The following is a 13,525-nucleotide window of genomic DNA, read 5'->3' on the forward strand; positions in this document are numbered from 1 at the left end:
GGCGATGGCGACGGCGGGTTGGCGGTGGGGGGGGGGGTTGAGGGGGTCATCAGCAGGGGGTCCAGGCCCCCCTGGCCCCATGTAGCTACACCACTGATATACAGTGTGGCTAAGTAAGTAGGAAAGGCTCCTGTTTGTTTAAATCATCCTTGGTTAGCCCCCTGCCGAGGCTCAGTGACATTAACCAGGCAGTGCTGCTAAGTATCAGCAGTAACTACCATGGCACTGTTCGGGCAGTGCCAGGATGCTCTGGGGCTGAGTTAGGGCAGTCCCATAAGTTATGCAGGCATCAGCGATATTCAGAGCCAGTGACCATGTACCTAATTGGGCGAGTTGGACTGTAGAAAAGGCATTTCTAACTTTGCCCAGATAGTTATGCAAGTATAGCATTGAATATGGGTCTAACTTAGCCAGCAGCAAAAACACTGACAGCTGTCAGCTGACTACATTTTCTAGTGTTTAATTCACTGACAATTGATCATATTTCTGTGGTACCCTACCCACGGGTGCATTACAATAGGGAATTTACAAAATTTTGTAAGATGTGGCAAAAATGATCCTGATGAAGGATAACAGTGGAATTATGCAGTTGGGTTCACCAATGAAAATACGTGAGATTTTAATCAAGATTTTGTTGGGAAGAGCTGCCTTTTTTTGTTTCCCATAACGAAGCGTACAGCACTGAAATGTCAGGCTTAATAGTATGTCAATGTGAATTAGGCCTGACAACACAGAGCACTGTTAGACAGATGTAGGTGAATGAGTAACAGCCATAAAAGAGAAAAGAAACAACTTGGCATACTGGTCTTTCCACTGCCTGTAATCCATCCTCCTTCGCCATCTGCGTAAATAGATGCAACAGCTATGGTATACGGTGTATCAGGTTGTAACTTTGGTAGCACCACACTGTTCGTTCTTCCTCCTACTGTAGTCTGCAAACAAATAAGTACAGTACAATGTTTTCTTTCTTACACAATTAAGGTGAAAGGAAAATTGTTTTAAAACTATTGATACACTGCATCAATACACTCTCCTCTGAATTCTCTTTCCCCGTATTTTCACCACACTTAAAACTCTACCCACAGATAAATTGTTATACCCGAATGTTCTCTCGCCATTGTCATATCGCCCTATCTTTTTCTCATTGTTACTTTCCAATGCTCTATTCCCCTAATGATATTTTGACTTTGTCTTCCCATAACCCTTCACAATGTAACCCATAATCGAATTGTAACAAATTGTTTTGCCATCATTCACAATGTATTGTAAGCCACACTGAGCCCGTAAAAAGGTGGGAAAATGTGGGATACAAATGCAATAAATAAAATAAATAAATAAATATTTACTACCTGCAATGTTCATTCTGTCTGTCTGTCTGTCTGTCTGTCTGTCTCTCTCTCTCACTCTCTCTCTCTCTCTCTCTCTGTGACATGGCATGCCTTAGAGTTCATAGGGGTCAATATTCAAAGAGATTTAACCAGACAGAAATTGCTTCTGATCAGTTAAATCACCTGGCTCTCTGACTCAAGCCCCCCCCCCCCCAAGGTCTCTAGAGCCCCCAAAAGGGCCTACCATTTAGATTATTGGTGGTCCAGGAGGTCTTCAGGCTGGAGCAATGCCCAGTTGCTCCTGCAAAGTCCAGCACCACTATCAAAACAGCATAACTACTGTTAGGGGTTATGTTTCCCTTATAGGGAAACATGACCCCCTACAATAGTCACAAGAGACTACCTCTAGTGGCACCGTTTTGATGAGCAAGCAGGATTTCAAAAAGATAGAAGTACTGTAGAACAGATATTGGCTCTAAGATTACATGCAAAAAAGACAACGAAAGAATAGTAAGATCTATAATTGGTTTGAAGACTTCCAGAAAGCTTTTGACAGTATCGATCAGAGTACAACTTGGGCTGTCTTGGAATCTTATGGTGTGGACAGCAAACTGATTGGCCAGCTAAGTAATATTAACATTAGAACACAAGCAGCTGTCAGAATATGTGACAAAATTGAACCTTGGTTTGATATAAGCAGGGGAACACGACAGGACAATTCGATATCTTAAAGAGTTTTCATCATACACTTGGAGAGAGCAATGGAAAAGATCAAGAAAAATAACAAAGGAATATCAGTTCTTGATACCAGGATAATTAGTCTGTACTTTGCTGATGACATTGAACTCATTGCAAAAGATGAGCAATGACTGCAGCACATGATGCAAATGCTAAATGAAAATGGGAAGCGATATGGGACTATGGAATTTGATAAAGCAAAAATAATGGTATTTGATGAAAAGGCAACTACTAAGAGCTTTTTCATGGATGGAACTCAGTTGGAGGATGCAGATAAATTCACATTTTGGATATAGCATGACATATGACCTGATTTGTAAAAAAGAAAAAGCAGTTAGAATAGCTAAAAGACTAGCAATGCTGAAGGCAATAGACAAAATTTGGAAAAGCAAGGCAGTAAGCCTACAAACCAGTCAGCGTGCTGAAACTATGATTATTCTGTTGCATGTTATATGGCTTTGAAGCATGGATAATCACAATGGAGTCTGAAAGACGAGTGCTGGCTTTTGAGAGAAAAAGTTACAGAAAGGTTCTGTGAATAGGATGGTCACAGAAGGTAAGAAATAAAGAACTGTACAAGAAGATACAATCAATAAAGATTTTAATGCAGAAAAGAATTCAGAGGAAGCTGAGAAATTTTGGACACATCTGCAGAATGAACATCAATGGGAAGAATAAAACATTGGTATTTGGGATGATGGATGACCCCAGTAGACGTGGATGACCTCACAGAGAATTGGTAGATGACATTGTCGAATGGCACAGACCAACCCTTCAAGAATTAAGTCATGCTGCATTAGACAGAAATCAATGTAAAGAGACATTAAAGAAGACATCGGACACCTAGGGTACTGAGCCCATGGCTGTTGATGATGATGACAATGATGATTTACACCGGCTCTATGGCTGGTTTAAGCACTCACACCTAACTCCTAGGCACATCTATATCTGGTTAGGTTAGTATTCCATAAAGAAATGTAGGCACCTATGTTCCTTTATAGAAGAGGCTCCTACCAGGTGCCCTCTGGATGCCTAATTGTAGGCACCCTGTAATAGAATTGTCCTTCATGTATTCCTAACAAAGACTGCCAATAAGAAGGCTTACTGCCACATCTACTATAATAAAACTCACCCTCAACGTTCTGAAGACAACGTTCTGAAGTCACTCAGTCACTCACTGAAGGGTTCATGGATTCATGGTGGTGAAGCCACAACACTGACCATGTCTCTCTGCCCCGCCCTCGCATGACGGACCAATCAGAAAAAACACCCTCAACATTCTGAAACACAAAGGACCATCACAACACCGTTCCCAGGCAACACTAGGCAACGTAAGATGGACCAATCAGAGGAAACTACGTGACAATAAGGGAGGAGCATTCCCCAGCAGAATGGCTCATTATCTGTGCAGCACGGAGAGCACAGAACCACTGCTGGAACGAGACAAGAATATTCCTGCTGTGGGTATGTGCAAAAATAGACCGGGGGAGGGGGGGAGAAATTTTTAAATGCCTAATGCCAGTACTGAAGAGTGCCAGAGGGCCTATAGCACAGACTATATTTGGGATCGCTTGACATGGAGTCAGAGGAGCCGGAAAACAACGTGCCCGTCACCATCTGGGACGTGGGAGAACAGGACAAGCTGCGGCCCAGCTGGAAGGATTACCCGCGACCCAGCCAGCAGCAAACAGTGACCAAGGAAGGGGGAGGAGTACTCCTTCCCTGCCTAGGAATCGCTGGAGACTGGCTGCCAAACTAACGAAACAACCGCACACCGACGCACCACCTCCATCATTCGAAAGGCATCCACTCTTTCTTCAACAGAGATGCAAACTAATAATACAAAACAAACAAAGAATACATGGTTTCTCAGGCGGCTGCAGGTAACTCCCCACCCCCTTCCTCTTCCCCTTTTGCCGAAGCGGCCAAGGACGTGCCCAACCATCCCCAGCCTCAGGCAAGCTGTCTCCCACCTCGGGGATTCCCCGAGCACCCGGAAAAAGATGGCGCTGATTCCTGCAGCGCATAAATGTTCCAGCATTCCCCTGCAGCCGGCCTGAAATGGACCAAACATACCGGATCACCCCCCGATGGCCCGAGACTGTGCTCTTCTCCCTTCCGCCAACTTAAAACAACCATCCCCGTCCTCAGGCAAGCCGTCACCCACCTCCAGGATGCCCAGAACCCCAGCCCAATGGAAAAAGACGGCGCTGCTTCCAACAGCACATTTCTCTTCCAGCATTCCCCTACAGCAGCCCTGAAATGGCCAAAAAATACCGACAGACAAAGAACGTGCTCCTCTACCTTCTGCCCATCTAAAACAACACTGCTGCCTCAGCACAACACAAAAAAAAAACATGGAAAAAAAAACAACACTCAACAAAGGCTGACCCCCCTACAACCACATTTACATTTCACCAACAAAAAGACCCCCCTCCACAAACCTCCTTGACAGACAAAACCACACACACACAATACAACAGAAACACACCCTCAAAGCCACACACACCAATCCAACCCACTTTGCCAACACAGCACAGCACATCCCCCAACCCCCAAGCAAAAAACAAAACAAAACAAAAAAAGACACACATCAACAACCTGCACACACACCGCACCCTCACACACTCATACACACACACACACACACACACAGAGTACAGACCTGTGGTGAAGAGGTGCTGAAAGGAGAGCTGCTGTACCCTGTGGCTGCTGAACAATGCAGAGGGGAGGGGGCCCCCCTGCAGGAGGGCCCCAGGCTGAAAGGCCTAGCACACTTGGAGCTGAGAAACACTATGAAGGGGAGGCTTCCTCCACCCAAGCCCCAAGCATGCAACCAGGAGAACCAGGAGAGCCCAGGCCTGTGGACGGAGGAAGGACCAGAGCCCAGCAGCGCTTGCTGAGGAGCCAGCTCACCCTGACTGTAAGTCCTGGCCATAACATTCCTAAGCTGGGTGAAGAACAGGGGGCAAGAAGGCAGGGCCCGGGTTCCAGAGCAGGGTTCTCTGCATCCAGTATCAGAGGAGAGGTGGTGGAAGAGAATAGCGGAGAGTCTGAAGAGGACGTTAGTGAGGAAGAAGAGGAGGAGAAGGAATCCAGGCCTAGGGCCTGGCAGAAGAAAGAGGCCCAGCATATGACTCCTGAAGAGGTAATTAGATCAGTGAAGAAAATGAATCGAGTAGAAGGTGAAATAGAGGTACTGAGGAAGCGGCTGAAGCTAGCAAAAACTATGTGTAACCTGGCTTCCACTGGCCCACGAGACAAGTATGTTAAGGGAGTTGAAGCACTCCAGAAGCGGCTTACAGCAAAACAAAGGCAGCTGCAAAAACTAAAGAACTGCAGAGATAATCCCCTTCGTGAGGTTTTCCTGAACAGGGAACGCATGCAGCAGACCCAGACGCAGTCCCAGATCCAGCAGGAAGCAGAACCCAGAGACACACAGGACTCCGTGGTTCCAGACACCCCAGAGGCTATGCTGGAAGGGACAGCAGGGGAAGAGAAACAGCAGCAGCCAGAAGGAGGGAAAGACAAGACTGACACAAATAATTCCCAGTTATCACCAGTATTTTATTTCCTACAGGATTCCCAAGAGCTAGGTGCTCCATCCACTTACCAGCCTTGTAGAACAGAGGCTCCTAGTCCAGTTGTGGCAGGTACTGTGGATAAGGAGGGGCTCCAGCACTGCATGCAGCAAGAGAGCCTGGTAAGTTTGGAACACAAAAGAGCTATGAAACTGAAAAAAATTCAAAAACGTCCCTTATACTTAGAGAGCTGGCAGGGCATAGCCGAACCCACAGAGAAGAGCTCAGGTTTGCTGGGAGAGACAGAGAAGAAAGACAGCCTGGAGAATCAGAACAGTTTGAATGCTGAGGAGAATCAGAACAGTTTGAATGCTGAGGTAGGAGAAGAATCACTACACACTGAGCAAGTACAGAAGTTACCAGGAACAACGGGAGGGAAAGTAGAGCAAAAACAAGGGGTTTTGCAGATGGAGACAGAGACTAAAGAGGATGGGAAAGTACAGGAATGGAGTAGTGGAGTACTACAAGAGATGGAAGAAGCTGAGAGCAAATATGGTGGACAGAGGGCGGGAACATCGTGGGAACACCACAGTCACTCATGGACAGAATTGATAGGGCAGACCTCTGAGCAGGGCTGTCCAAGAGCTGCCATCCAATCTCAATCAGAAGTGCTGATGACATCATGGGGGAAGCTCAGTGACAGGCAGGGGCTCCCAATAGATTCTGCCACTCAGAAACAAGAAGAAAGAGCAGAAGGGAGCTTCTCAGAAACTCATGCCCATCAAAGCAGGAGTCCCAGAAAGGAGAGAGAGAATTGTGGAGAGTGTCAGCTGCACCAGGAGGCGGAGCCAAGACCCAGATCGAGTGAGACAGGGCATGGAGGAGAGTGTCAGCTGCACCAGGAGGTGGAGCCAAGACCCAGACTGAGTAAGACATTGCCAGATACAGAGAGAGTACATGAAGGAGAGTGTCAGTTGCACCAGGGGGCGGAGCCAAGTCCCAGACCCAGTAAGACAGAGCATGGAGGAGAGTGTCAGCTGCACCAGGAGGCAGAGCCAAGACCCAGACTGAGTAAGACAGTGCCAGATACAGAGAGAGTACATGAAGGAGAGTGTCAGCTGCACCAGGAGGCGGAGCCAAGACTCAGACTGAGTATGACAGTGTCAGAAACAGAGAAAGTGCATGGAGGAGAGTGTCAGCTACAAGAGGAGACAGATCCCAGACCTGGTCTGAGTGGGACAGTTGCAGAGCAAGGGAACGAGTGCTGGTTGGGAACAGCAGCAACTGGCAAAGGACTGGAAGTAGAATATTGCAGAGGGGGAAGAGACAGAAACAGCACAAGTGAACTGAACATAGTGGGGTTAGTGGACATGGGAGAGGAGGGAGGGGAAGAGAGGGGGAGGGGAGGAAGGCAGGAAGGGAGTGGGGAAGGGGGGAGCATACTGGTATCAGCCCCTTTATCCTTTGCAGCAGTAGTACGGGGAGGAGGGGCAGAGACAGGGAAGGAGGAGGGGAGGCAGGAGTTAGACATGGAGACAAGGGGAAATCCATTTTCTGGTCCGTTGCGGGGTCCCGGGAGCGGTGTTACCCCAAAACGTCGAAATGTTGTCCAGCTGCGTTGGGTGGGCACAGGGGTAGCACCACCTAGAGAGGTTGTTTTAAGAATGGTATTCTCCCTTGGCTTTATCCCTGAAGATTTGTATGCATGCATACACCCTGTGGGAATCCCTGAATATGATATTAGTTTCTTAACAGGGCGAGGTTTGGACCTGTTTTGGGAAAAGTACACAGAGGTGCAGCATCAGGGTAGATGGGTGGATTTTAAGGCTGTCCCCATCAGTAGACAGGACGCAGTCCAGATTACCATTTTGGTACGTAATGAATCTCTTATGGCTGCAGACCTGTCATACTGGTTGGGACGGTATGCCGAAATTAGGACCCCATTAAGCAAAATACCAGACCAGAGTCGTGTGTGGGCGGGGGGGTGGAGTGCCCTTGTAAAATTAAAACAGGCAGGCTATGTCACCCAACATATACCTTCAGCCGCATACATTGGAAGGGATCGAATTCAATGCTTTTATGCAGGACAACCCAGACAGTGCTACAGGTGCGGATCTTTCCGTCACTTAAGCATGTCATGTACAGTGTTAAAGTGCTCGCGATGTGGTAGTGCAGATCATGACACCAGCGACTGCACTACCATACGCTGTAACCTGTGTGGAGGCTTGGGGCACCCTTTTAGCAAGTGCCCACAAGCATCGCACAATCAGGTAGAGGAAGAGAGGAGGGGGGAGGAAGGGGCACAAGCAGAAACTACAAGGATACAAGGACAGAAGCGGGAAGCATTAAAGGGATTAATGGATAAATCAAATACCACTATTCATACAGAGGCAGGCACTAAGGGAAAGGGAAAGGGGGAGAAAAGGGCATCAGGTTTGGATCACATTCAAAGAAGGGGTATTTGTGAAAGGATGGAAGAAGGAGGTGGGGAGAAGGGGGGAGAAGAAGGGGAAGCATGGACCCTGGTAGGGAAACATGGAGGGAAGGGGGGTCGGAGGAAGGAGGGGAGGAGGCTAGCCCGAGCGGGGAGAACAGATATTCTGGAGAAGAGCCAGAGTAATCGATATGCAGTGTTTCAGGTTTCAGGTGAAGGAGAGGGTGATCTTGAGATGAATCCACCCCAAAGGGAGGTTTTGGAGGAGAAGAGGAGGGAGGGGAGGGGAGCAAGGAATGAATCATCTGAAAGACTTAACAGAGAGGAGCCAGCAGTGTTACCCCCAAGTCTAACATCACATCCTACTAGTTTAACGAAGGGCCTCATGCAGGAAATAGAGGAGGGTAAGGAAGGGATGAAAGGGGAAAGGGCTGGTCCAGAGGAAACCAAGAAAAAAAAGGGTAGAAAGAAAGCCGGGGAAGATGACTCAGAGTGGGAGGATTTGGAATTAGAAGAAATTATAGAGGATCCTGAAGAAATGATGGGGGCAGGAATATCTGTGAAGAGGGATTGCGGTGAGGAGATGAGGAGGGGTAAGAAATTTAAGAAATAAACCATGGCTGCCTTGTCCTTAATCTTTGCAACTCTGAATGTAGCCAGCATAAAGGCAGAGAGAACTAGATTTGTCGCCTTTAGCGATTTGACCCAGTGCAAGGTAGACTGCATCCTGTTGCAGGAGACTCATTTGGATTCTTTGCAGCTCCTGCACCGGGCCAAGAGAGATTGGAAAGGGGGGCCCTCATTCTGGTCTCTGGCCAAAGAAAGATGCGCAGGGGTGGCTATTCTTTTTGCCACCCGAGAAGTGGAGATTACGAGGGAAATAGAGGTGGAGATAGGGAGGTGTGTTGTCTTAGACGTTTTCATTAGAGGGGTAGCAGTGCGAATCATTAACTTTTATGGGCCCCAGATTAGTTGGGAACGCAAGCAGCTGTTGCTCCGGGTGAAACCGTATTTATATACAAGGAAATTGGTGGTATTTGGAGGAGACTTTAATATGGTCTTACAGCAAGCAGATAGAAAGGGGTCCAGGCGTCAGGTGGGTTATGACAGCCTCCAGCTGGCAGCAATTGTAAAACAGGCAAGACTGGAGGTGGCGGGAGGGAAGGGGTTCACTTTTAGAAGGGGAGACACGGAGAGCCGTATTGACTGGCTCTTTGTAGGCGGGTTGGCTAAGTTTCAGGGGCAGCCGAATAGATGGACGGAATATTCAGATCATGCCTTAGTTTCCACAGTCTTAACAATATGCGAAGGGGCGCAGAAAGGCCCAGGATTTTGGAAACTGAGTGCAAAGTTATTAGAAGTAGAGGAAAACAGACAAATATTTGAGGGTTTTTTAGCAGACCAAGAAACACTATGGGAGGTGATGGATGATAAGGGAGCCTGGTGGGACATGGTAAAGGGGCGAGTCAAGGCCCTTTTCCGGTCCCTAGCCAGGAAGCAGAGTCTGGGGTTACAGGCACAGTGCTGTCGTCTTCGTAAGCAATTGGACCACGCGGTCTCCAACCATCTAGAGAAGGGAGAGATAGAAGCTTTGCAGGCCCAGTTGAGGCTGTTGCAATATGATCGATACGCTGCTTTGCTTCTGGAAAGGGAATATGGGCATCGGTATTCCCCGGATCCTTTCCAGAATTGCAAGGTAGCAGTAGGACACAAGGTCATTTATGCTATGAGAGATGAAGCAGGGCAGCGATTGACGAACCAACGTTCAATCGAGGCCAGGGTCATTCGGTTTTACACCCAATTGTGGGGGAAAGAGAGCTTGGTTTCTAACTTCATGCTATCATACGTGCAGAGTGCCCCAGGCTTGGAAAAGGTTTCGGAGGGGGAGATGGAACAACTGCTTAGGCCCATTACCACAGGAGAGGTAGATGATGCTATTGATACGCTATCAGCACGTACAACTCCGGGTCCCGATGGGCTGACCCCAGAGTTCTACAAAAAATTCCGTGTGGTCCTGATTCCAGTGTTAGCTGCAATTTTTAATAATTGTTTGCAGAACGGGCGTTTGGCCCCTTCACAGCAGTGTTCTATTTTGGTTCTCCTCGCAAAGAAGGGAAATCTGGAACTTATCGAGAACTGGAGACCCATAAGTCTTCTGAATGTAGATAGGAAAATAATGGCCAGGATTATTTACAACCGCCTGGCTGGGGCAGTGGGTGGTCTCTTGTCCTCAGCACAGTTTTGCTCGGTGAAGGGGAAAGGGGCAGTGGAAGCAGTTTGTACCATCCGTGAAATAGTGGAAAGGAGTCAAGGTGGGACAAAGGGAAAGTATTTGCTGACCCTTGATCAGTCTAAGGCTTTTGACAGGGTGTCCCAGGAGTACCTATGGCTAGTGCTTCGGTGCTATGGGATACCCGACCAGTTTATAGGGTGGATCCAGACTTTGTATCGCAATGCAAGGAGTAGCACTCTAATAAATGGTTGGGTGGGCAAGAGCTTTGCAGTGAGGTCAGGGGTACGGCAGGGGTGTCCCCTCAGCCCCTTGCTGTACGTCCTTTCCTTAGATCCTTTCCTCAGAAGGTTGAGTGGAGGGTTTAGCGGTCAACTAGAGGGCATCTCTTTGGGTTCACACACATGGCGATGTGTCGCCTACGCAGATGATGTCACAGTAGTAATCAGTAGCAAGGAGGAAGCCGAGCGAGTTCAGACCTGGATGGCAGAATACACACAGGCTGCGGGGGCCCAGATAAACCAGGATAAGAGCTCCGCAATTTGGGTAGGACAGGGCAGACCAGCTTTCAAACTTCCCAGTCAGTACCCAGTAGCAAGGGATGAAGTACGGATCCTGGGTCTCTGGGTAGGCAGACAGGACTATGATACGATCAACTGGGAGAAGGGGCTGGGGAGAGTCGAGGAAAGGGTGGCCCAGTGGAAATCATATAAGTTGCGGTTTGTGGAAAAACTGCATGTCATTAAGACCTATCTGATACCCCTTCTCCTGTTCATATCCAAGGTCTGTTTACTGCCTATATCGTTACATGCCAGAGTATACAGCTTGTTTTTCCAACAGCTATGGGGGAACAGGATGAATATTATCCGGAGGGAGGTGACCTATTTGCCCAAAAGGGAGGGGGGGTTGGGAATGGTCAACCCTGTGGTACATTTTAGTTGTTTCTTTTTCCAACAAAATCTGGGAGGGGTCTTGCGGGAAGGGAGGCCGGCTTGGGCAGACTGCATGGCCTCCTGGCTTCAGCGGTACTTGAGGGATTGGGTGAGGGGAGGTCAGGCAATGCCCCTGCGAGGGAAGGCGGGATACTTGCCACAGTACATCTCACCTCTGTTGAGATTGGTGAAGAGATGGGGTATCACAGTACAGGAAATCCAGAAGGAGGACAGGAGGCAGCTACAACACCGCATTATTCAGACACACTTTTCAACACGTCTAGCCTTGAGGGACTGCCCAGGTCCACTACAGGAGGAAGGTCTGGCTTTCCTCAATTCATCACGCCTCCCCCGGAAGATTGCGGACATGGCCTGGCTGACTTTCCACAGCCGGCTTTATGTTCGAGCTAACATGAAAAATAGAAACAGCAATGATCGTAAGTGCCCGAGGGGGGAGTGCGTGACGGAGGATGAAACAATGGACCACTTCCTCCTCAAGTGCCCGTTCAATCAACAAGTCTGTCAGGCAGTAGCCCGCCAATTAGGGATTCCTTTCTTCCACCAGCTATCTTATGCAGAATGGGCCTATGGAGGGTTTCCAAAAGGAAAGGGGTGGTGTAGGGAGACACTGTATATCATCGCTGCAGCCCTTTGTTACTTCCTGTGGCAGGCACGCTGCCAAGCTTCATTATATCGGAAGTGGCTGTCTGTACAGGAGGTGGCAGGGGATGTGGTACATTTTGTCCAGCAGCTGGCAGTGAGGGAGAAGGAGCATTGTTCTGGACTACAGTGGGCAAGGCATTGGAGGGGTTTTTCGTTTCAGCCTCCCTGAGTGGGAGGGTTTGTTGAGGGGCGGGGGTATTGGCCAGTAAGGTTTTATTTATGTATTAGTTAGCGGGTTTTATTGCTTGTTTTATCGCTTGTTTGTATGCTTGGTTTGTCTTGTTGCAAGTTTCAATAAAGACAATATGACACACAAAATAACTCTGTGACACATACACACACACACAAAAAAAACCACATGCTAGCACCCGTTTCATTGGTTTCGGAAACAGGCCTTTTTTACTAGTTTTGAATAACTAAGTCAACAATAGGTGAGACCATAGTCTTCAGAATTGTCCTCAGGCCAGCTAGTGCTAATAGTGACTTCAACCTGTACTGTAGAAACATCTTGCAAAGTACGTGTTTTGTCACAGTTTTATAAGGGTTATTACTGAAAACACATGGGCCAATATTCAAAGTAGGAAGTGATCCTATTTTTTTTTAACATCAGCCATGGTGTTTAAAAAATATATGTATTCAGAGCTGCTATACAGATAAGTAGTGGCACTGAATATATGTAGAATTTAGAGGGATTTTTGTCCACATCAGTATCCAGAAAGTGCTTTATTTACAAATGATTTTATTTTCTGCCAAGTCGCTAAGGTTCATGGCCGGCTACACTCAAACATTCACATGTAAAATACAATCAATGCAACATGGAAATAGCATATTACAATAAAACTCAATCACATACAGCATTACCATAATGCACAAAAAACATGCCAAAAATAAATCGACAGTTACATTCTTCAAGAAGACAGGTAAGCCTGGCTAAACCGGGCTTTTCAGGGCTTTCCGAAATCCCTGGAGACCCTGCATGCTTTGCAGAAAATCAGGTAGAGCACATCTCAATAGTGGAGCATAACAAGAGAATGCCAATGCCTTCATCATATGATGCAAACGCTCAGACAATGACAGTAATATATGCATTAATTGTGAGCAGACTCAGGAGTGGTCAGTTGACCATATGACCCATCAAAGCAACCCAAAAGCACTCCACAGTCAGATTATGCCAAAGTTTATAGACCAAGCTCATCCACTGACTTTCAAACTATATAGACAGCATAATAATCATAATAATCCCAACCCACCATTTACACTTTCTACTGAATACGGTGTTCAATAGACAATCAATGAAGGTAATGTGATCTGACCAGGACATTCCTAAGACAAGTAGAGCAGCAGTGTTAACATCACCTGCTAAGGTTGTACTATGTCTGTTTGAATATTGGGCCACAGTATCTAATAATACACCAAGGAAGCCACTTCAAAAGAAAACTACATAACATCTGTATTTTCAAGGCACTATCTAAAGCAATACTGTGAATAACAGTAGCGCTTCTGTTTTATTGACATTAAGCATTAAGCTATCATCCTTAATGCATGAAGATGCAGAAGAGAATGCTTCTTTCATGTTTGTTAATAGAGAAAAAACAACTAAATTCATCAGCATACATGCAGTAATGTATCTTGTGCCTCCTCTTCAATAAACATTAAACTAATGATAAGGCAGACCAGTG

General features: G+C 47.1%; 1 protein-coding gene across 1 annotated transcript in view; it reads right to left on the bottom strand.

Moving 5' to 3' along the window:
* COL12A1 (collagen type XII alpha 1 chain) overlaps positions 1-13,525 on the bottom strand; it is a 384,763-nt gene that overhangs the window by 148,095 nt on the left and 223,143 nt on the right. Inside the window, 1 exon segment of the mRNA XM_030199047.1 lies at positions 803-932. Within this exon segment, the coding sequence (XP_030054907.1) occupies positions 803-932 (130 nt within the window).

Source organism: Microcaecilia unicolor, chromosome 3 (assembly GCF_901765095.1).
Source record: "Microcaecilia unicolor chromosome 3, aMicUni1.1, whole genome shotgun sequence".
Classification (NCBI taxonomy): Eukaryota; Metazoa; Chordata; class Amphibia; order Gymnophiona; family Siphonopidae; genus Microcaecilia; species Microcaecilia unicolor.